The sequence below is a fragment of the Loxodonta africana genome, chromosome 13 (genome assembly GCF_030014295.1).
Source record: "Loxodonta africana isolate mLoxAfr1 chromosome 13, mLoxAfr1.hap2, whole genome shotgun sequence".
Taxonomy (NCBI): domain Eukaryota; kingdom Metazoa; phylum Chordata; class Mammalia; order Proboscidea; family Elephantidae; genus Loxodonta; species Loxodonta africana.
This window is the reverse complement of record NC_087354.1, coordinates 52,142,650-52,168,132: the sequence shown is the minus strand read 5'-3', so window position 1 is coordinate 52,168,132 and position 25,483 is coordinate 52,142,650. Positions and strand designations below refer to the sequence as shown.

General features: G+C 37.9%; 1 protein-coding gene across 13 annotated transcripts in view; it reads right to left on the bottom strand.

The window, feature by feature from the left end:
* HERC1 (HECT and RLD domain containing E3 ubiquitin protein ligase family member 1) overlaps positions 1-25,483 on the bottom strand; it is a 197,025-nt gene that overhangs the window by 62,874 nt on the left and 108,668 nt on the right. For 11 of the 13 annotated variants that reach the window (XR_010317426.1, XR_010317425.1, XM_064267422.1 and 8 more), the window contains 11 exons: positions 24,203-24,539; positions 23,611-23,731; positions 18,510-18,561; positions 10,887-11,152; positions 8,895-9,110; positions 7,964-8,084; positions 7,498-7,735; positions 7,149-7,342; positions 4,181-4,336; positions 2,481-2,587; positions 1,847-1,957 (listed from right to left, as the gene is read on the bottom strand). Coding sequence is in view for 11 of the 13 variants with exons in the window: in XM_064267422.1 (XP_064123492.1) it covers positions 1,847-1,957; positions 2,481-2,587; positions 4,181-4,336; positions 7,149-7,342; positions 7,498-7,735; positions 7,964-8,084; positions 8,895-9,110; positions 10,887-11,152; positions 18,510-18,561; positions 23,611-23,731; positions 24,203-24,539 (1,919 nt within the window). In the remaining 2 variants the exon portion in view is untranslated. The remainder of the gene's footprint in view (positions 1-1,846; positions 1,958-2,480; positions 2,588-4,180; positions 4,337-7,148; positions 7,343-7,497; positions 7,736-7,963; positions 8,085-8,894; positions 9,111-10,886; positions 11,153-18,509; positions 18,562-23,610; positions 23,732-24,202; positions 24,540-25,483) is intronic. The other 2 variants (XM_064267428.1, XM_064267430.1) reach the window with 1 other exon arrangement.

The following is a 25,483-nucleotide window of genomic DNA, read 5'->3' as shown; positions in this document are numbered from 1 at the left end:
CTGAACGACGAAATAAGGGAGATCAAAGAAGAACTGATGCCTTCGAATTGTGGTGTTGGTGAAGAATACTGAACATACCATGGACTGCCAGAAGAATGGAAACACTGGTGGCATAGTGGTTAAGTGCTACAGCTGCTAACCAAAAGGTCGGCAGTTCAAATCCCCCTGGCGGTCGTTGGAAACTCTATGGGGCAGTTCCACTCTGTCCTACAGGGTCGCTATGAGTTGGAATCAACTCGACAGCAGTGGGTTTGGTTTTTTTTTTTTTTTTTGGTTTGGCCAGAAGAATGACCAAATCTGTCTTGGAAGACATACAACCAGAATACTCCTTAAAAGCAAGGATGGCAAGACTACCTCTAACATACTCTGGACATGTTAACAGGAGGGATCAGTCCCTCCCTGGACAAGGACATCATGCTTGGTAAAGAAAAGGGTCAGCAAAAAAGAGGAAGACCCTCAACCAGATGGACTAACACAGTGGCTGCAACAATGGACGCAAGCATAACAATTATGAGGATGGTGCAGGCCCGGACAGTGTTTTGTTCTGTTGTACACAGGGTCGCTATGAGTCGGAACCGGCTTGATGGCACCTAATAACAACATCAACTAACTAAAAAAACTAACTAACTAGGAGGGTGAAAAAAGTCTGAGGAAAGAACAGGATATGATGAAACCAGGGATGCTATTTTTGACATACTAAGCATGAGATGCCTAGTAGACTATAATTCAAGTGCTGAGATAAGCAGAAGATGGGTACATAAGACTAGAACTCAGGAAAAAGGTCAGAACTGGAATTACAAATTTGATAGTCATGACATACAGGTGTGAATAAGGCTTCCTTAGTTGCAGGAGAAGGAATGGGGTGAGGGTTCTTAGGGCACAGCCTTGGGATGCTCCCAGCACTTAAGAGATTAGATCGAAGAAGCACCAATGAAAGGGAATGAGAAGAAAAGGGCATGTTACTGAGGTAGAAGGAAAACTAGAAAAAGTGTGGAATCATGAAGGCCAAGAAAATAATTAAGGTAGACAGATGGAAGGATTCAAGAGATATTTAGGACATAAAATCAATGGGACCTAGGGACTACATAAATGGGGAAGTTAGGAGAGTTTAGAATTCCCAGGAATTCAAATTTAGAAAAACAGGTGCCACCAACTAAGAATGAGATGGGAAGAAAAGGAGAAAGGTTTAAGGGAGTGAAACCTGGGTTGGCATGTAAGTTTGGAAGGCACCCACACGTAGGTGAAAATGGTTATTGATATGGATGACACTGCTAGAAAAGCTTATGAGAGAACGCTGAGGAACACCAATGATTTGGGATGGAGGAATGGAGAAGGTAGCACCAAACAAGCATTTACTCCAGAGGAAATCAAGGCTTGGGAGAGGACACATACAGAAATGTAGGCAAAGGTAGTGTTTTGAAAACCACAGTAGGCTAGAGTTCCTAGCAGTCAAGTAAGATACAGACAAAAAAGTGTACACAATATTTAGCAATTAACACTTATCTTTGTCATTTAATTTTGGTGCCTTGATGGAAGATAAACTGTTGGATTGGAAAGAGAATGAGAAGTAAGGAAGTAGCTGAAATGTGTAGATTACTGTTTTGAGATGCTTAGTAGTAAAAGACAAGAGAGAAAATAGAGAAGGCTTCAGAGATAAAAAAGGGATTTGGGAGAGCGGCGGTGAAAAACAGCATGTTTCTAAGCCGAGAGAAGGACAGGCGGACAGTGCAGAAAGACCAGATGGAATAACTGACAGAGGAAGGTCCCTCAGAGAGGGGATCCAGAAACAGGTGACAGGATATTCACTTGTACTGTTTAAAATTACCTCTTTGGAAGAATCAATTACCTGTAATTTTATATCTTGCTCTTTTTCCTTTATCTGAATAGCATGTTTGGCCTGAGCAATGGGTGTCTCCCACATACAATCTGATAGAAGGGAAAATAAACGTTCCACAACCTGTTTTATTGAAAGGAAAAAGGATGATGCAATTTGAAAAGAGTAGTTTTAAGTACTTTTAGAAAAGATAAATCATAAAACTGTAATATTAGGTCACATGTTAAGTTTGATTATATAACTGTTAGTTGCCGTTTGTGGTTAAAGTTAAACATCTTTAGAAAGAACACTGACCCACTAGGAAGCAGTTCCATTGCCCTCATGTTGCCTTACTATATGGACCTGTGATCAGGCCACACAGCCTCACATATCCCTCTAGAGACACCCAAGCCTAGTAAGAAACCCCATAGATGTTCCTTTTCTTCTGACCTTGTAAGTATCCCCTATGCCTCCACCCCTCACACCCCATAACTTAATTTTTCTTTCCCCTTGCCTGGGGGCAGGATAATAAAGCAATCTCAGAAACAGAAGTTATGCTACTGAATATGTGGCACATTTTACAACCGAAGACTCTGTAAGTTTAGATTTGGGGTGAATCATGTGATAGGTGTGAGAAACAGCTCTGAACAACTTTAAAAACAGAAACCTGGGCCATCTGATCGTCTTCTACGCCAGACTCACAAGCTGGCAGCACAGCTTCGAGGACATGAAGTGCAAGGAGTCTTGTTCTTAAGTTACCAACTAGAGGAATACCTGAGGGAAAAAGACATTTCTTATTACCAATGTGATTAAATTCAAAGTTAAAATAAACCTCTCAAAAAAAATCCCTGAGGCTGCTGACCATTTGTGGGTGGAATGGGCTTCATTTCAACCTATTACCACAAAAATTCTGAAATAATCCTGTATCCATTATTGTTTAGGAATATTTGTGTTTATGCCTCAGTTTTTTGGTATGTATAATAAAAAAGGAAACCCTGGTGGCGTAGTGGTTAAGTGCTACAGCTGCTAACCAAAGGGTCAGCAGTTCGAATCCACCAGGCGCTCCTTGGAAACTATAGGGCAGTTCTACTCTGTCCTATAGGGTCACTATGAGTTGGAATCAACTCAGCGGCACTGGGTTTGGTTTTGGCTCTTTTTTTATAATAAAAAAAGTACTATAATAACTACCTGTGCTGGTGGTTAAAAGCTCGGCTACTAACCAAAAGGTTGGCAGTTCGCATCTACCAGCTGCTCCCTGGAAACCCTATGGAGCAGTTCTACTCTGTCCTATAGGGTGCCTATGACTCGGAATCGACTCAAGGGTGATGGATTTTTGGTGCCAAGTACTGTGCTATTAATTTTATACGTGTTAATTCCACAAATCCAGAATGGTATCCCCATTTTACTGAAAAAGAAACTGAGGCTCAGAGAAGTAAGGTGACCAAGGCCACATTGCTCAGCAGACCTTTAAATACGTCTGTCCGTCTCTAAAGCTCAAGCTTATCACACTTACTGCCTCCCCTGACTGTGTCCTGACTGACTCAGAGATCCTCAGGGCTAATGGCCAGTAAGCCATGTGTCCTTTTCTAAAGGCAACAAAGCCAGAGATTGGGTATTGATGCATAAATTGCTCTTCTTTTAAATACTCATTAATAGAATAAAACCAGTTGAAAATAAATGACATCTGATTTTTCTTTATGCTCTAAAAACATAACCAATGTTAAATAAGCCTCATCTTATTAAAGGGGAATTAAAGTTATTGCAAGTTATACTAATTTTAAAAAACTGAAGTAAACTGAGAAAGTATACACATAAAATAACATGTACCAGGGAAGACTGTTACATTTTAGCAGATTTGAACAGACTAGGAAAGGACTGACAGCAATCTACACAAGCAGGCTAAGAACCAGGATATAGAACTATCACATTCCATACATCACCCCAATCAGAAGCCACGATCACGGCAATAGAAGTCACATCAGGAGAGGAGAGAATGGACAAATTCAGTCTGCATCCCGATAATCAAGGAAGCAAAGTCAAAACCTGTGGTAAATTCTCACATTTAAACAGATCTTCTCCAATGCAGTAAGTGTGCTAAGCCTGCGCTTTAGACACGGACAGACGTATTTAAAGGTCTGCTGAGCTATGTGGCCTTGGTCACCTTACTTCTCTGAGCCTCAGTTTCTTTTATTGATTCCTATCAATTTTTACTCCTGAAATTAGAATTTTCTTTTGATCAAATAAGTACTCAGAAAAAAATCAAGTCTTGAAATTAAGGCCAAGTGTTCAATGGGGCTAACATCTGGCATTATAACTAAAACAAGTGATGTGCAAAACCACTCTAAAATAAAAGGTAAGGATGATTACCTGAAGAACACTTCTGAGATGCTATATTTAAAAGCACCTCTGTCCACTTTGGGGAAGCCATTTTTGACTGAATTGCTTTTGAAGACACAACTCTGCGAAGAAAAACTAAAAAATCCCCCAGATGTAGTTCTGCTGCGTGTTGTTTCCTGAGAGCAGCTGAAGAGTGAAGAGACAAGTTTACGTGACAATCAAAAGCCAGCAGCAAACAGTCGTATATCAGATAATTTGCATCTACATTGCAGTAAGCACAAGCCTGATTCAACATCTAGGTTGTCACTAAGTTACTGAGTTTTGAAAAAGAAGAGAATGGGGGAAGGTTGGAAAATAAAGCCAAATTTAAAACATCTTTTATTTCTGTATACAGAAATAGTGAACATGCTAGTATAATGTGTGTGTACACAGCAAAACACACACCAATTCGACAGTTTCTGCATGTACAATTCAGTGACATTGATTTCAAGTTGTGCAATCATTCTCACCCCGTTTTCTGGGTTGTTCATCCCCTATTAACATAAACACACTGCCCCCTAAGGTTCCTATCTAATCATTCAAGTTGCTTTTGTCACTTTGATCTCATATAGTTTTTAAAATAGCATAATGCTTAAGGCAGACTTTTTTTTACTAGTTAAGCTAAACTATTGTTTGGTTTTAAGAAGACTTCTATTTGGTTTTATCCATTTTTTTTTTTTCCTTTACTGCTTCTATAAAGATTACAGCCGAGAAAACCCTATGCAGCAGTTCTATTCTGTCACATGCGATCACTATGAGTCAGAATTGACCCAACAACACCTAAAAACAACAATATTTATCTTTATAGGAGGGTGCATTTAGACTGGAGGGCTTTGTTTGCTGAAAGAGGTAGGCAAGTCTGTGACAGAATTAAATTGGTAGGACAATTAGAGAAAAAGCTAAGAACTTCTCCCCCTTTCCTCCCCACAGGACTCCACCTCTTCTTTACTTAAATGCTATGCAAATACTTTTACAATCATAATCTGAAGAATATCAAATTTCAGCCAGCCCTGTGTACCCACGTATCTCACTCCAACCTTGTTCCTATACGTTCCTTCAAGATCCAGTTCAAAAGCTGCCTCTTCTATGAAACCTTCTATCTTGGCAGCGCTACCTGGGAAAATCCCTTTTATGAGGGCCTGCATCTTCCCCCCAACCTTCAGCAAATATTTCTGTAACAAGATACTAAATTAATTAAAGACTGGAGGCCTCAACTACAAAGTTGATAGATACAACTTGAAATAGTTTGTGTTTCTGTATCAATACTACCTTTAAAATTAAGGGTATAACTTCCTTTTAATTAAGTATTTTAGGAAGGTTGGGGAGTTATTAATACCTGGGAAGTCTGCCTCTGAATGCCTGGCCACTGCTGATAAGAGTCAGTATCAGTCTCAGCTATGCCCATAAATAGAGAGGGTTCAGTGGTCCTCTCTCCAGGATAACCTGAGGGGAACAGATGCGGACTTGGTCTGCTGTCTGTTGTTCCTGCTGAGATTCATTCACAAGACTGTTTCTCCCTTTACTGGAAAGGAAGGATCCAGTTTTCTTGGGGACCTACGGGCTGACAAGTAACTCTACGACCGCCTTCCTGCTGTCCATATGAGCAGTACCTGGCACAGCGCGGTGAGAAACTGTCACCTCAACAACCCTTTGTTCCCCCAATGGGCCTACAGGGAAAACGGGAGGCAGCATTAAATGCTCACTTTTATGGATCATATCTTCTGGGTCTGCTCATGTCTTTTGTATAAAGATCATACTCTGTATACAAACAGAGAAAATGAATTTGCTACTGTTTCAATCTCTGAAACTGAAAAGCTAGCCCTCACACATCTGCCAGATTGGGACTAAGGAGATCTAGATATTTCTTCTTAGATGACACTGTAGTTATCTGTTTACATGTCTGCCTCCTTCATTGCCCTAGAAGGTCCCTGAGTTCAGGGAAAAGGCTTTACCAACTTTGTATCAACCAGGTATTTCCTTTTTTTTTTTTTTTTTTTAATTCATCCACCCACCTATCAACAAAAATATTAATATTATTTTAATGTATTTATTACATTATTTTGATATTAATATGAACACTCACTGAGCCCTCACTATGAGCTTTACGTGTATTATTTAATCCTCACAACAACCTTAGAAGGTTGGTCCTGCTATTACCCTTATTTTATAGACGAAGGGACTGGAGCATAGAGAGCTCAAATAACTTGCTTTCTTCCTCCATCTACCATCTACCTTGAATCTCCAGAAGAGATTCAAGGGCTCCCAGGGTTTACTATGATAATGGGACACTGTAGAGTCACAATATATTTTGAATAGGTGATAATTTTAAGACCTTTATTTCTTTAATGATGTGACAGACATATGTAGTAGTTCTGCTGTTCAAGTATTAAGTTCTACTGAAATAACGCTCACTGTAATTTTTTAAGCTGTGAGCAGATGATCATATTACAACAACCAAAAGTTATGACCGCAAAATATAATGAAGAATTAATTAGTGACTAGGGAACACAGCAGCACAGGAGCAAGTCCAGCCCCTCTAATTAAAACCCAGTTCCCCAAAATCAAAACCTCTGGTCCTGGGGGAACACGTGGGCCAGGGCTGTGGTTAGAGATGGCTTGTCAGGGTCCTATGCTAAGAGAACACCTGACCTCCCCCTAGGCATTCAGGCAATAACCTGGGGAATCAGTCACCTGGACTCTAGGTCCTAGAGCCAGGATGCCAAGAAGCTGAACCTAGAGTGAGCAGGACAGCCACAGCATCAGGGCTGGCACACTCTTTCTAAGGTGAGGAGGCAGGGTCAGAAGCTCATCTAAATCATACATATTTGGAGAAAAAAGGGGTTTGCAAACCAACGGCAAATACAAATCCTTACAATGGAAAGAAGTCTACATTCTAGTGATACATACACAATGTGGGTTCTATAATGCTCGTAAATAATGATAAAGAGTTTAATGATACCTCTGAAATCTCTCTTCTCAGTTTCTCCACTAGAGTCAACTTTTCTTTCTTCTTCTTCTCCCTCTTCTCCTTCCACTTCTCCAAAGGAGGCCATAAGTAGTACACCAGCTTGGGACAACAAATTCTTCAACTGACTACACAGCAGATCCAACAAGGACTGAACTACCTTGGGGCTCAGTTTATCAGCATAGGTCCTACATGAAACAAAAGGGAAAAAATAAGTGGCGAGGTTGCACAGGATAAATGTTACTTGAAACGCAGGAAGTAGGTAATAAAGGGAGACAGATATTACTAAAATGTAGAGAGAACAGGCCCCATAGAGTTCTACCAAAACAGCTACAATGCTCACCCTGTAGTGATGGCAAGAATCTGGAGCAGTCTTGTACTGGCCACTTTCAAAGCTGTGCTAAGCTGGGAAACACCCGTTTTCGGCAACAACTGCAGAGGCTGTCCTAGCATGGTGTCTGTGCCACATAACTGCGACAGTACGTTTAGCAGACCAGTGGAAATTGCCAGAGAAACATCGACTGGTTGATAATGGACACTCAGGGCAAAAACAGTAACCAAAAGTAGACGCTGCTGGGCTTCTAGAAAAAAAGAGAGAGAGAGCCAGCTGAGAATCTTCTTTGATGTAAACAAAACATTTACAAAAATAAATAATTTTCCAAAATATAAACAGTAATACAAAATGCTATCACATTTTCAAATATTTATTTCATCTATTAACATTAACACGAGGTAGAGAATGCAACTACCTAGCATAACTTCTGACCAAAACACAACATTCATCTTGGATTGGCAAGGAAGTTACTCACCAATATGATGTTTGTTTGCTTGTAGGGCTCTCTCCAGGGTAGCAGACAACTGCTGATAAATCTTATGCACAGCCACCTGGATTTCAATCTGAATATTTCTCTTAGCTGCTCTGATCCCATCCTGGATTATACATAAAGATTCACTTTTTCTATGAGCAACGATAAAACCTCCTTGCTCAAAAGACAGAATATCATTTTATCCCTAGTTTATGCTAGAGCCCTATGCTGGTTTTTAATTATCTAGTGCATTTCACAGCTGTGAAAGTTTTAAACAAGCTTGTTTTCAAATGCTTGGTAACTCTTAATTCTATATAATCTTTCTCCTTCCCTACAAAGTAATGTTTCCTTTCTAAATATGGGAGACATCGGATGATGAAAAGACAATGCTTTTTAAAAAAAAATTATGAAAGGAATCAGAGAAACTAGGCAAAATGATCAAATATAAACCCTTGAAACTCATCCTCCCAAACTCCAACCCCTATTCTAACTTAGATCTGCCTGTATCACATTGGGCTAAGGGTTACTAAAACCGAGCTAGCACAGAATCTAAAAGTACAACAGTACCAGGGCTCACCTAATCCCAGTCGTACTAATTAGGAAACTAAACCAATGAGATGTCCTAAAAAGATAATTTAAAAGTCTTTACATATTTAAGAAAACCTTGGTGGCGTAGTAGTTAAGAGCTATGGCTGCTAACCAAAAGGTTAGCAGTTCAGACCCACCAGGGACTCCTTAGAAACCATATGGGACAGTTCTACTCTGTCCTATAGGGTTGCTCTGAGTCGGGATTTGGGTTTTGGTTGGTTTACATATTTAAACCTCAATCTTAAACATCAAACAGCTTAGCATTATACACTGGTTTTGCCAAGCGTCAGCTAAAATCTGAATATACTGGAAGATATCATCCGCATAAGACAGGTCTGTCACCTACCTGATAATGATGCAATCGACCACTTTCTCCTTTGGCTCCTGCATGTCCAACAGTGCCTAACCCAAAGCACCCTGCTAGAAACTGTAGCCTCACAGACGTGAGCAGTGTGGTTGACTGGAAGTCTGAGCTTGACCTGCTTCCTGCCAGAGAGACACTACCTTTTTCCTCCATTCCAGACAACAGAACAAGGATCTGGTGAAGTGCCTCTAAGCGAAGCTTGAGAAAAAGTAAAAGAAACATCTTTTAGAGTTCTTCATTGAACTTAGACACAAAGAAACTCTGTCACAGACAATGTACTACTATTTAACAAGCAGGAAATTCTGACATTTCCTAGGAATCTACTTGGTTTTAAGATAAGCATTCATTTTACTACTTTTTTTTTTTTTTTAATCAAAATTTATCTACAAACTCTATAAGCAAAATACTTCAGTATATAAAAGAGGCTACACAGTACAAAGGGAAAAGATGGAGATTTGGATGTAGGAGACATGGTTTCAAGACCAGACTCTTCCATCTCCTGTGTGGCCCTGGGAAAGTCATTTAACTTTCCGAGTCTTGATTACACCACGTGTAAAATGAGGCTAACAGTACTTTATCTAACCTACACAGAGTTACTACTGTGAAGCTCATGAGGAGATGAATGTGAAGGTTTCAAAACTATAAGGTAGCATTGTTATCACTTCCTTTATTTACAGTAAAGTTATACAGCATGAGTAATCAAGGATTAGAGGGAGTGCTTCTCTGTGGTTCTCTTGAGCTTCTAGCCCATCTTCCCCAAGAAGACACTGCCTACCACTGCAGTCTATCAGCCTATCCCTGTTTTTTTTTTTTTAACTTTTTATTTTGAAATAATTTTAGATTTACAGAAGAGTTGTAAAGATGGTACAGAGAGCTCCTGTATACCTTTCCCCTAATGTCAACATCTCATGAAACCACGGTGAATTTATCAAACCTAAGGAATTAACATTGGTACGCACTACTAACTAAACCACAGACTTTAACTGGACTTTACCAGTTTTCCTGTAATGTCCCTTTTCTGTTCCAGGATCCAACCCAGGATACCACAATGTCTTTATTGTCGTGTCTCCTTAGCCTCCTTTAGTCTGTGATAATTTCTCAGTCTTTCCTTGTTTTTCACGACCTTGATACTTCTGAAGAGCTGTTCATGTATTTTGTAGAATATTCCTTAATTTGGGTTTGACTCATGTTGTCCCACGATTGGACTGGAGTTATGTATTTTGGGGAAGAATATCACAGAGATGAGTGTCCTTCTTATCACACTCTATCAGAGGGTACCTGATATCAACATGACTTATCACTGGTGATATTAATCTTGATTCTTTGTTTAAAGTGATGCCTACCAGGTTCCTGTAATGTAAAGTTATAATTTTTCCCTGTTCATACTCTAATTGTTAGAAGTAAGTCATTAAATCCAGCCCACCCTCAAGGGGAGGGGAATTAAGCTCCACCTCCCGGAAGGAGGAGTATCAAAGGTTTTGTGGGTATGTTAAAACCACAATAATTAAAAAATATCTTGGGAAAGATACTTTGAGGCTGTGCAAACATCCTGTTTCTCCTTAAAGTTTTACCCACTAATTTCAGCATTCATCAGTGGGTCTTGCCTGTAATGATTATTACTGTGGTGCTCTAATCTAGTCCTTTTAAACTGAGACAAATGGGTCAAAAGTGGGGACTCTGAGAAGCAGACCCCTGTGACCATCCAGCCACTGTCGCCCTAGTTTCTAGGAGATAAAATAAGACTTGTGACTAGAGTATCGTATTCTGAGAGAGGCAATAAAGAAAAATGCACTTCCGTCCAATTCAAACAAAATACTATGCTGTTTTAATTAACAAATCAACATCAGAAAGCTCAGGTGAAAGAAAGAGGCAGGCAAGGGAAAAAGAAAAGGAGAAGGTTTTCCCAGAATTGTATTCAGTGGTTCCACTTAAGTCTCCAGAGTCCCTCACAAGGAGTAAATATAAAAGACTTACTTCTGCCCTTAGCTGTTGCTGTTCCATTGCAATGATGGAGGCCTGGGGGCTTGTAGACATACTTTCCTCTGGCTCTTTAAAACCTGGGGCATTCCCCACATCTCCACTCACGAAGCTTACAACATTTTCAATCAGTGTGTGAACTCCCAAAGACTTGGTAAGATCAAAATCAGACTCAAAGGAATAAGAGTTGTATAACCAGTCTCTGCTATGTTTCAGGCGAGCCCAAGAGTCACTCAGGGATTCCAACTGACTGTGCATAGGACCTATATACAAAAAGAACACACACACATCAATGGCAACCAAGCAGAGCAAACATTCTAAAACTAGGTGAGGCTGAGCACTGCACCATACCAACTGGTGAGAAATGGATACTCATGTCTGAATACATGCATGCATTAAGTGAATCTCAGCAAAACGCTTCGGTTTAAAAAAAAAAACAAAAAACCAACAACAAACAAAAGCTAGAGCAATGTAAGAAAATAAAGGAGAAGCCCTGTTTGATGTACCAGTGTCTCTGTAAGCGCTTTAGCAACACGCTGCCACAAGAAAAAGAAAGGCAGAAGCTGCTCTCAAAATGCTTAGCTTAAAATGCTCTGCAGTATTAAACCAGACCATCATTTATGAACAAAAAGAAGGGACTAGGCACTTCAGACACTGACGGTAAGACCTACTGGTAATAGAAGGATTTCATCTGATTTAACATTATCATTGCAAAGGGTAAGTTAAGACTGCATGTGTCTACATATCTGCAATGAAATATTACCAAAAAATGAACACAGAAGGCCAAGTAAACTCACACAAAAAAGAGAAATATATATCACTCTCTGGGTTTCACTGATAGAACCACCCTCACTGACTGTGTCATGTGTGTATTTATTATAGATTGTGAAACTCCTGTGTAGAGGAAGCAAAGTTTCACAGACAAGAATATGTAAGATTTACTACAGTAAAACCTGCTAAAGCCAGAACCTGTATAAAGTGGAAACCTGTCAGAGAATGGAAACTCAAATATTTCCCACTAACAGAGATCAACAGAAAAGTGTAAGACTGTACCCTGACAAAGGTGGATAACTCGAGACCCAGAAAAACAAGGCAGTCCCGTCGAGTTCCAGTCTCACAGGTTTCACTGTGTAAAATGATACCTATAGTTATAAAATTACCAAATGGTGTCACAACAGTTGTTGAATACCATTAGTTTTGCCAGTGGGCATTTTCTAGGCTAAAATCTTTACACTAAATAACAAAAATGTTAACACGTTTGAACACAGAAGCAATTGTCCAAGTCATTTGCCAATATTAGCTTTAATAAACATTTGCCAATATTAGCCTTAATAAATATTTGCCAATATTAGCTTTAATAAATATATACATGTTTGCCAATATTAGCATTGCCAATACTAGCTTTAATAAATATGTACATGCTCAATTCTTGCACAGCATGTCTTTTTTAGTTTAACTCATCTCAGGTGCCTGAACTCAACTAATCATAATCCTTGGTTCATGATACATGCTCCTCACTGGTGCACGTGTGGTTTGTTATTGTATAGACATATTTGTTTATCATATGCACTTATAAACACAGGAACTAGAAAACCGACAGTAACTTGTATCTACCTACTCCTCCTTCAACCCTCTCTCCTTGTGTCTTCCTAGCTAAGGTTATCGCTATCCTAAATCCTCGGTTTATCAATCCCGTGCTTGTGCTATTGTTAAATATAGCTTTATCTTATGTTTCCTAAAAGGAAAAATACTTAATTTTTGTTGTTTTTAAATGTCTAAAAAAGACTATTATTTTATGTAATCTCTTTTTGGACATACTCTTTTCACTCAATATGATATTGCTAACACTCGTCTACATCACTCCGCATAATCACGGTTCATTTGTTTTGACTGTTGAATAACATTCTATCGTGTGAACTCACCAAATTTCTCCATTAGGAATGTATTTTAAGGTACCCAATAAAATATATGCATAGCAAAAATTGTATTTGTTAAATAATTAGATGGAAAATATTTGGGAAGACAACTACTTGGACACCAATTAATGCCCACAGAGAAAACGAACTCACACAATTTTAAATGTGTAATCTGATTTTCTAATTACTACATCGGTGTCTGTGAAACCCCAGGACTTTAAAACCCGCCATAGAAATTTATAATAGGCAGCTATTATTATAAAGCTACTATGAAATAACTTGTGTGCACTCAAGTAAAATAATTTAGAATGGCAAAAAATATATGGCTTATTGCCTTGCATGTTTTAAAATAAATTCTTCAAATGAAAAATGCTGAATTTTCTGTTTTACTGAACATGAAAAATATCAATATGAAAATTTCCCTCAATTGTATAGCTGAGTATTTTCCATGTAAAATAGAAACAAGAGTAAAAATCCAAAGAATAATGTCACAGATGTATAATGGATTAAACTAAAAATGATATTTAAAGAAGAAAGCAGCTGTTCATGTAAAAAAAAAAAAAAAGAAATACTCTTTTTTCATTTCTTTAAGCACCTCAAATTTAGAATTTGGATTTATCCTTAATTTACAAATAACAGCTTTTGGTCCCTTGCATTGAGCTTGTTTTTTCAATAATAAAATTTCAGAATAAAAAGTTCCTCTGTTTTACTTCTCAAAATGAAAATAAATTATGTAACTACGTTAGCGCTAAAACCACAGAAATGAGAGACAGCTTAAAGAAGATCTAATCCAGTTTCCTCAAATGAGGAAATGAAAGCTCAAAGAAATTGACCTGCCAAAGTAATAACATGAATTCCCTAATTTTATGGGCAGCAGTCTTACATATTCCTGTTATTAATCAACTCGCAAATTATCAATCCATGGAAATCTCAATTGCCTGCCTATACAAAGATCCAGTCATGAAGAACTTACATACATGTAGTGAATTATCTTCATATACACCCAAATGTTCTATGGAATGGCTGACCAAACCCAAAACTAAACTCTCTCTGCAATTTTAAGCAAGGGTCAGCAAATTTCTTCTGTAAAGTGCCAGAGAGTAAATATTTGAGGCTTTGCAGGCCACATGGTCTCTACTGCCACTACTCAGCTCTGCCGTTGTAGCGTGAAAGCAGCCACAGACTATACATAAACAAACAAGCATGGCTGTGTTCCAATCAAATATTCTTTACACCAACAGGTGGCAGGCCCAGATATGGCCCACTGGTCCACTAAGTTTGCTGACCTCTAATTTAAAGGATGCAATTTATTAGGTGCATGACCCTGATAAAACTCCATGAATAAAATATAAGAACAGGAAAAACACTATATAAAAGCATTAGGATGAATAAGCAAAATAATTTAAACCCAAAAGTTCAGTCTAACATCAAAAATACTTTGGAACAGAAAAACTTACAGCATGGAAATGGGAGATGAATGGACTCAAATAATAATAATGATAATAAATATATAACTGCTTTGCTCTGTGTTGTTTTATCTGAATATAGGAAATACTATGTTTGAAAAGCATTATCAAAGTTTCTACAGAGTAATTGAGACCAAGCCCAATTCTCACTTAATGCTTAATTCAGTTTCACCTACTATATAAAGAAAACATGATACAATGTCCAACAATAATTTTTTTAGAGTGTTTACTTGTCCTTACAACTTTAGTTCTTAAATGGCACTTTCAAAATGAACATGGCAGAGCTGCAATACATACTTTGTAAACCATAAAATATGTAGGCAAGCTAAAAGGGGAAAAAAAATTAAACATGCCATCATGTACTTGCTTGAAGCTCTTCTTTTTTCTGGGGCTCAACTGGCCAAAAAGGAGTAAATACACTACCACACAGAATCAGAAGACAAAAGGAGAAATTTGATACAAGAGACAACAGTGACATTGGCTCTTCTTTGTTTATATACTCCAGTTTGAAATGCATAAATAAAACAGCGCTTCATGCATACATTTTATACCACGAGATACATGCTGCTAAATGTTTCCAGCATGATTTTAGCAATAAAACCCTAGTAGTATATCTGGAAACCTAGAGAAAAAAAAAAAAGAACCATATAGTATTTTAACTAATAAGATTCCCGAAGCTGCTTCTAAGTTTTTGCTTTGATATCACCACCATTTTTCACTCCATCAGCTTCAGCCTAAACACGAACATGGAAACCAAGTACCTGCAAAAGAATTTTATTTCTATGAAGAATCAGCTCAGTTCTATACAACTACACCAAATCTTTTACCAAAGTACCAAAATTTCAACATATTTTGACAGGTTTTGTCAAAAATTTCAATGGGCTGTTATCAGAATTTAATGAGTTAATATTTTTGGAATGCTTAGAACAATGTTTGGCACACAATAAACAGTTTAAAAAAAAAAGAAGCATTCAATAAATGCAAATTTCATATTAACTCCTAGGAGATATGCAGAAGAAATATCTGTTTCATCTGTCTATTTTAAAGCAAATTATGATGTATTTTTGCTTTTAGAATTTAGCTTTGCTGCATTTAAAACGCTGATCAAGGAGGCTGAGCTAATCTGTTTTTCGTATTGCTCTGCCCCTTTCCATCATTCCTTGTCTTGGACCAACAGCTTGAGTCCTGTGAAACAGTAACAGAAGTGAGGGGGGAAGGGCAATCAGGGTGGAACTGCATGAGTCCTGGTGCCCTCAATGTAAACAACGAGATTATAGGAGTCTCTGGAGGCATGAGAAGGGCAGCTAAAAATGTATATATAACCTTTAACCGACACTTATACACCCATTTAATTTCAATTAAAAGGATATAATTAAACATTATCTTTTTTCTACTGCTCTTGCCAGGCTTTTGGAAACTCGGAACCACCGAGACTAACAAATACATTTGGCTATGGGAAAGCTTCGTGAGAGGAAAAAAGCTTACAGTCCTCTTCAAAATATTACAAGGGGGTAAACAGACCCACAGAAGAATTCTTACTTGGCTGGACATTTGCTTGTCCTTCATGGCCTAAGTCAGATTCAGAACACCTGGTGGTATGAATGGTCGCAAACAGCTCTCAGATTTGGTAGGTTCATCTGCCCGATTGAAGATACGCATATTATTGTTTATGGGATATGGTCCATATTGACAATAAATAAGGAAAATACATAGTGGTTTATTTTACCATCTTTTAAGAGTAAAACAAAAATGCAAAACAAAACAAACGAGCCAAAAAAGAAAAAAACCCACTGTGGTCAAAGGGTAGTAACTTCACAACATTAAAAAAAAAAAAAAAATTCCTTTAAAATATAGTATCTTAAATATATTTTCATTGGTAATTTCCTTTTAAAGGAGGAAATTCATTACAATAAAATGAAGGAAAGTATAGATTTTCATTGCTGAATTCACAAACTCTAGGGTTTATGAGATTGAAAAGTAATTTTTCATTTTTCTATCCTTCCTGAAATAAAAACTCCTCTACTCTCTTGTCACCAGTCCCCAGGAGCAAAACCATTAGCAGAACTTTTCCCTGGGAACATTAAAATGGGATGATAAAAAGATAGCTAGAACAAATTGATATCACATTAAATGGTATCATGAAAATGTATAGAACTAGTTTGCTTCCCTGTAATAACTTCCTAAGTGGGTAGTTTTTAAAAAAGCTTTACCTATTAGGTACTGTATATAGTTTTCTGTTTTCAACAAAATAGAGTTAAATTATGACAAGTTAACAGGTTTTGGTACCACCTTGAGCTTTTGAAGAAAACGGTTTATCCAAAAATAAAATGTGGGTTAATGGCTCAATTCATTTGGATCTATTTAGATTTAAAACTATAGGAAATCCATAGTTACTTGTAGGATAATTGTTTTTAAATTCTTCTCACGTAATTTGAAAGTGTTATATTAATTCCTCCTAAATAATTCCACTCTAATTCTAGGTTAGGTTGTTGATAAGTCAAAGATAAAAATACCATTTTCTGTTTTATCCCAAAGATATCACCTTGCTATATGCTTGGTTAACATGGGTTGAATCCCAAATTTATATTTCTGTATGCACGATAAAGAGCTTGGAGAAAAGAATAATTTTAGCCAATGGACTATCACTTATAAATATAATTACATTTATATAATTAGTAATAACTATACTATGTATAGTTATTTTATTATATTTTATACTATTTATAGTACAAAGCTCTTATAGGTTGGATTTCTCATGCAACTCAGTAAGTTTGGAGCCATCTTCTCTCCAGCACCAAATGACATGCATTCATTAATATAACATTGAAATTTTAGCAACAACCTGAGCTAAACAAATATTTAATTCCTAAGTCAAGTGGTTAAGGAAAAGGATACTCTGGCTGATTATGACACATGAATTATCAGTTTTGAAATAATTGAAACATAAAAAAAAACACATATTTCACATTATGCTAAACATCACTTAATTTCTTTGATATCACACATACCTTGTAATTTTTTTTAGAAACACAGCAGCTTTGATATGTTACATTCTCAAAAGTCTTTTCAATAAAGCAAGCACCAGCTCTGGTCCTTATCATTCCTAATATTTCAGAAAAATCACTCTCTATTGTAACTAAAGAATAAAACACTACCAAACTTTATAGATACGCCAATATTTCTTCTTCTCAGTTATAAACACAAAAATGAATAAAGTCATGTGTATGTTTCTTTCCCTCATTCCTAAATTTTTTTTTTTTCCCTATAGGAGGAATCCTAGCTTCCTGCTAAGGAAGTCAGCACAAGAGAAGGGTTTCATTTTGTAATACAAAAGGTTTAATATCATGGAAATATCTCTCCCTCCCCCACCCCTCCCCCCCTCATAGGGGCATTTAGAAAACTGTCACTACTAGCAATTTTTAACATTTCACATTTTCATAACCACAGCACAAATGAATTTAGTAGAAGTTTCAGTTAACAGAGAATAATACTCTATGAGACTTTTTAGTTATCCTTGGATTTGTATTATCTAAAACTGCTGTTCTTTCCCTCTATTTATACATATAACCAAGAGTTAACTCTATGATTCATTAAGCTCCTAACAAAAGGCCTTAACTCTTGATGATGTTGGAAAATTACTCCTAAAGGAAAAGTCCAAAAGAAGTAATCATAAATTCATCTCTCACGTGCTTTATCTTAAGAGGCCAAGAAAGAAAAAACCCAGGAACTTCCAGTTTGAAAATGTGTGTATCTGTGTGTGGGGGCTACCATGATTCAGAATCACCTGGAAGGCAACTGTGTGTGTGTGTGTGTGTGTGTGTGGTATGCGTGTGTGTGTCTGTGTGTGTGTTTATAGGGGGATTAGATAGGGTAAAGAGAAGTCTCCCTTGTAATATCATTTAAACTATAGCAACTATATCAGTGAGCTAAAATTTATGGCAAATTATGAATAAAACCCCCTGTAATGGAATGCACTGTTTCTGGTATTCCATAGAACTTTTAAAAAGTCAAAAAATATGACAAGCAAGAAACAGAACTGATTATTAAATCCTAAACATTCCCAGATTATAAAAGTATGTATAAAGAAAACAGTCTTCCTTTCACATCTTCTGATAAAATATTTTTATATTAACTTATTTTTTTGCAATAACATTTCAATGACAATCAGATCTAAACATATTGAATAGAAAAACAGCTGCTTACTTTTACCAGATATTTAATACGTTCTCAAGACTTACCTCTCTTCCTATGAGATGATGCTAGATCCAAATCAACATTTCGTCTTCCACTCTATTAAAAGTAAAAAAATAAAAATTTAGTTGTGAAAAATATTTTCAGATTAAGATTTTATAGAGTGCTAGAATTAAAAATAATTATATAATTACAACGATATCCAGCAGTCAGACCAACAACAAAAATCTCTAAAAACCCATCACAAAACAGCTGTAAGGAAGGTCAAGCATGTAACTCTGAGATACTAATGCAAACGCAAAGTCAATGCGAATGTTAGTTAACACAGTAAAGTAGCAGAAGTTTGCCTTTGTTGTTATTTTCTTCTTTGGAATCTTCGTCTCTTATCTTCAGACACAGTATGGCCTTATTAATACCCTATAGATGCCTAAAGCCTCTACAGCAAAGTCCCATTCTCAGAAATTACTTTTCCTTCTTCTACCCTCACGTTCCATTCTTTTCAAAGCTCCCAGTAGCCTTGGCTAAGTGTTTAGAGGACAAGTATCTGATTAATCCATGCCAGTAGAAGAATAACATAGTTCTAGGCTGGTAGTATTTCAAAAGGTTTTTAAAATGTTTTGAGGGATCTGACTGTTAAAGAGATTTCAAAGTGGTGAAATATCAGACAGTTGAATAAAACACAGTGAAGACCTTCAGGCAGAATGGAAGTATATTTCTCTGTGTGTGTGAGAGTGTGTGTGTGTATTTTCTGGAGACACCACATAGGCAACTATCTACTTTATCCATATGGTCAACCATATATGACTTAAGTTTATGTGTAAAAAACCTGTTGCCGTTGAGTCGATTTTGACTCATAGCGACCCTACAGAACAGAGCAGAACTGCCCCATAGGGTATCCAAGGAGTGCCTGATGGATTTGAACTGCCAACTTTTTGATTAGCAGCCATAGGTCTTAACCACTATGCCACCAGGGCTTCCAAGTTTATGTATAAACTTGATATTATGATGTCTTAGAAATCTCAATTGTACTCTACCACAGTCAGAAAAGGTGGTAGCAAAGAAAGGATGCAGAAGTGACAAAATAGATCATTAGGAACATGTCAGTGCAGAAAAGCTTCACCTGGTCACACATATAGGCACATACACCTACACTGGAGATAAATGCATTTTATTTTATACGCAACCCCAGACATATACACATATACATACACACACGTACATCAACAGATAGAAGTATATTCTCAGGCCATTTGGGGCCAGACAAAACAGCCCCGGCCATCAAAACAGCTCCTGAAGGCTCCTTTGTGTTATAAAATAAAACATCTTTATCACATAGTACTTTTGCCATGAGGGCTTGTGGAAGAAATTTATCTCAGGCCTTAGAATCAGAAATATCTGTGTTTCTCTTAAACAACTGGCTTGTTTTTTCTATCTTTTGGATGCTGTGAATCATATGACCCATTATGCTTTTCCCGTCTGCTTTGGCTTTTAAAAAACTTAGCACCAAACACATGGGCCACCTCTAGCAATTATAGAGGACACCATAAGGTATACGCTGAAGTGTGCACTATTTTCCTCTCTCAGCTTCTCCCCTAATTCATTCATACAATTTATCCTCTTGTAGCTATCTATTTTTGTGAGCTAAATCAAACCCTCTGAGAAAAGAGGGGAGTAGGGAATAGATTAGCAGAGTGTTGTAAGAAATGTTGACTGGCAGTTGACAACTGTCGCTCTAACGTTTAAACTTAGGTTTGGTATTCGCTGTTTACTAAAACACAGGAGTAGAAGATACATCTCATAATACTGCTTAATGTCAGTCACTTTTCAAAGGCATTTCACTCACTAACAATTCAGGGTAAACGAGCCACTACCAGATATTGAGAAGATGAACAGTGATGTTAAATAGCCGCATACAGGATAGAAGGGTAACATATTTTAGAGTAACCAAACTAGCCCACTGCTTACTCCTCATCATCTGCCCAGGCTCTCTGAAGCTCAAAGCACAACCCAGGTTTCCCTTCATCTCCAACAGAATCTCTCTACATCTTGTCTTTTCCACCTAATCGTGACACTGCCCAAAATATCCCATAATGAAAGATGATCGAGTCAATCTTTCTTGGAAAACACATTTATTAATCTTTTTAAAATTCTGTAAAAACTAAATGAACCATCTGGGCAATCAATTACAGACTAAACCTTCCTCCATTGATCTACCTTCCCCACTGATAATTTTTTAAATGTTTTGAAATCATATTACCGAACTTGCTTGTCACAACAACCCAGCTGGGGCAAGTATAACAGGTAGCAAACATCCATTACAGAGACAGAGAAGCTGGGGCTCAGGAAGCTTACATGTCTTGCCCCAGGTCAAAATCCATAGTGAGTCTTAAAGCTATTCTGACTCTACGTCATATTTCATTGTTTGTTTCCAAAAAGTATGCTACTTCACACTCATCCTTATCTTTTCATTTCAGTTCAAATATGTCTAAAACAGTATGTGAAACAATAAGGGCGTTATCACAGGCATTAAAAAATGAACGAACTAGACCTAGGAGGTCTACTGAACGGAAATATTAATGACACATAAATATGTCCAATATGAGACAAATTGTGGTTTATTAGAGGTACTAACAAACTGCCATGGGAATAACAAGGAGATTTGCTATGAGTAAGCAATCTGGGAAAGCTTTCTGGAAAAGGTGACATTTTAACCAGTCACTGAAGGAGAGACAGCACTTCAGCAAGAAAACCAGGGAGAGGGACGTTTAAGACAAAGGGTGCATAAGCAAAGGCTGAAGAGGTGTGTTTGGGGTCTGGCAGATGGAATAATATGGCAAACATGCAGATTCCTGCAGAGGAAAACTCCAAAAGCAGGCAGGTGACATTTTCCAGAAACCTTGATTTCTGGGTAGGCAATAAGAGAGTCACTGAGTTTTTCGAGTATGAAGGTGGCATGACCAGTAGGTGTGTTGTTGCTGTTGTGTACATGCGTTTTAAGAGCTCTAACTTTGGGAGCAGTGTCTAAGGAGTGAGACTGGAAAAAGTAGGTAGACCAGTTTGAAAACGACCAGTCGGCAAAGGTAATGAGTGCCTGAACTAAAGAGTGGAAAGAAAGGAATAAAAATTTTACTAAAATAGATTAGACAGTCAGTCATCTATTCTTTCAAAAAAATATTTACTGACTGCCTACTATGTACCAGGCACTATTACAGGTCCTTGGGATACAGCAGTAAATAAAACAGAAAAAAAAATTCCTGCCCTCAAAGGGCTTATATTCTAGGCTGGTAGAAACTTACCAATAAATATAATAAATAAGTACACTATATATTAGATGATAGGTGCTATGGAAAAAGCAGAGTAAAGCAAGGCGGGCAGGGAGTGAGGATGTGGAGGGCAGGAACACTGCAATTTTAAATAGGGTGGTGAGGGGAGGCCTGCTTTAAAAAGTAAGACCAGAATGAGGACCTGAAGAAGGTGAGGGAATTAGCCAAGCAGACAAGCATGTTCCAGGCAGAAGAAAGAGGCAGGTATAGGTCCTGAGGCGAACCTGCCTGGTATGTTCATGGAACAGTCAAGAGGCCAGTGTGGCAGCAGAAGAGCAACAATAAGGAGAAAACAGCAGAAGAGAGAGAGAGAGAGTGGGCAGATCATGTAGGGCAATATAGGCCTCTGTAAGGACTTGGGGTCTTTGCTGAGAAATGAGAAAAACTGAAGTCATTGGAGGATTTCGAGCCAAGAAATGACATTATCTATGCTTTTATTTTATTTAGTCTTTACTAATTGAACATTTAATAAGTACATATCCACTACTGCCAGAAACCGTTATACATCATCATTAATACAAGTTTTGCAGATTAGCCATTTGTAACTTCATTGATCTGTTTTACAATTATCACCAGGTTAGGGGACTGATAATGAGATCAATCAGGTGGAAAAATAAATGCACTGAGAGAGAAATCTCAGTAGACTGCAAGACCGGGAGCATAGAGACTAATGGAGAATGCAGTCACGGAGGAGAAAAAGAGGAAAAACAAAAGCCTCAGGATACAGTGAAATCTGCTTGAAGACACTGTTCAACTTTCCTTAGATGAGCAATCTTTTATTCTTGAAGTTTCTTGTAAATAGCTTTGTATTTATATAGCACTTTATACTTTTCAAAAACATTTTCGTATCTACTAGCTCAATTCATATAATAGAGGAATTTCAGCACTAAAAATGGAGCTTATGGATCAACCAGTTCAAAAAAATCAGTTTCTGTTTTAGCTGTCACATGACATGACCAAGGTCTCACAAGCCCTTCAGAGGTAGATTCAGGGCCAGGAGCCAAGTCTGACACATCAGCATATATACAACAGGCACTACTATCCTCATATCACACAGTGGGACACCAAGGTCTAGAGAGGTCCAGTGGCACACACATGTAAGGCAGAGGAACAACTGAAACAAAATGCCAGTTATCAACTCCATGTCCAAAGCACCTTGATAGAGGCAATTCTCATAGAAGGTTTTCACTCTGTAATACATTCTCCCTGTCACACTATGGCATACATTACTTCCTACTTCTTCCATAAATTAGCACCTCACCAATTTGAGTATTCTTCTAGTGAAAGGTGGAAGCTGGGAACAAGACAGGACAACCAGTTTGGAGGCTTCTGTACTATTTCAGGCAAAAGAAAGTTTGAAACAGTAGCAGCTGAATAGATAGAGAGAAGGAACGTTATAAAACATGTAATGGTAGAACGTTCAGGACTTGGTGACTGACTGCATTGTGGAGGTGGGGGAACGCAGGGATCAGAGGACAATACAGAAAGAAGAGTTGAGGATGATCCCCAGGTCTCCAGTCTGGGCAGTTAACAGCATTACCTACCAAGATAGAGAATACGAAAGAGGCAGGCTTGGGAGAAAGATGAGTTCACTTCTGGAGAGGTTAAGACTGGGGTACCCTGATATACTCAGGTAGAATGTTCCATAAGGAATCAGATACATACATGAATATCTGTGCAATATAATCACCCCATTTCTCTCAAAGTTCTTTAAAAAGAGTTTTTATAGGTCTAAAATAAATGTATATTACTTATTCCAACCGAAGTCTATGTATCTATACCTTGCAAATAAAAACTCTTTTTTATCGACTCTAGGTATACCTACCAGTGCGTAACCCTCTTCATCTGATTCAGGCTGAGACAAATCGGATTCGCTCCTTGATTTGATCAGTCTGTAATTTGGACCTGCGTGGACTAGCCGGCTCTCTGCGGTAAGACTTTCACTCCTGTCTCACGTGCACAAAGAGAAGTTTTATAATTTGGGACCGTTAGTGAATGTAAAATTGAATGGAACTAGCAGCACAGAGACAGCACATACACGGCAAGGAGTAGTTACATCTGTGGATGGGAAATCCTGACTCTTGCCCATGCAAAAGGCCCTTCTCAATTACATCAAAATAAATTGCACGCCACTCAATTATAGATCATCTATAATTATTACAGAGAGTTGCAAATAACTTCATTTCTCAACTGCTGCTATTTATATGTATGAAAACTTGTGCCTTCTCATTTAATCAGAAATTTATATTCTAGGCTGAATCAGTATCCTTGTTGGCATTACTTTAAATTCAGCCTCATAAATCTGTATTTCCTCCCTCACATCCATGTCAATTTCAGAACCTTGTAACTTTGAGAAGAAACCACTTCAACCCATAAGGTAACAAAGGAGGGCCTCTTAAGCTCCTAGTCTTTCCCACCTGGTCATAAGTCCAGCCCCTTCAGAGGCACTTGCTGAAGGCTGCTGCAGCTGTCCTTCCTCCCTTCGCTTCTGCAGCTCATCGATCACAGGACTTACTCCCAGTATCAACAGGGCGCACCGATGGATGACAGAGTTGCAGGCGGCAGTGTACACATCCTGACCCTCTGGAAGGTCTGTGCTGACCCTTCGCTCTTGCTGAGACTGAGGAGGTGGATCATCTCGAACCCCAGACCCTGCCCCACTGTTCATTCTATCTCGATCTCGGCTACGAGCTACTTCACGGGCTGAGAGGAAACACTGAAAGATTTCTGTAACATGCAACACAAAAACAAGGTCTTAACACATGGGGAGAGAAGAGCAAAGAAAATAACAATAAAAAGAGTCAAAAAGTTTGGACCAAAAACTTACTGAAAGAGGGAAAAATTATTTTTTAGACATTTAATACAGCATAATAACTTAAAATTATATAAAAATGCACAAATGACATTAATTATATTACATATAAAAGTTATAGCAGAAAATACTCATATGCCTTTACAGAACTTAGATTTGGTGGGTTATTATTTCTACTGTCATTAATGAGTTAGTTCAGTGGTTTTCAAAGTGCAGTCCCAGACCAGCAGCATTGACATCATCTGGGAACTTGTTAGAAATGCAAATTCCCAGGTCCACCCCAGACCTACTGGGTCAGAAGTTCTGAGAGTGGGGCCCAGCCATCTGTGAGTTAATAAGCCTTCCAGGTGACTCTGAAGTCCACTGAAGTTTGAGAAACACTGAGGTAGAAAAAAATAACCACCTATTTCTGAAATGCTCGTGACCTTGGTATGAAAAAGTCAGGTTACAAAGGAAAGTCAAACGTAAAGTCCTTAGTCATAACGAAAAGCTCCTTTTCCCTTTACGAAGCTCACATAAGTCCTAATACCAAAGTGCCTATCATTTGCTGAATTTTGAACACGTTAAATGAGCACAACCACCAAATGTCTTTATGAAACATACACTATATGGCCAAGATTGCCGCCAGAGCCAGGTGACATCACCAGGAATGTCCATCCAATGTCAGCCCTTCCCCAACTCACAAGTGGAAAAAGTCAGTGGAGTTAACAGGGTTCTGGTACAGTGGCAGATACCTCACAACAGGAAAAGAATTTTCTGCTCAAATTTGGACTGAAGGTGGTGTTCTTACTGAGGAAGCCAGGCAAAAAAGCTGGTAAAATACTTAAATAGTCTGCTAATATGGAAGTACAAACTTTTAAAAATGGTTCTGTGTTGTTCAGAAAAT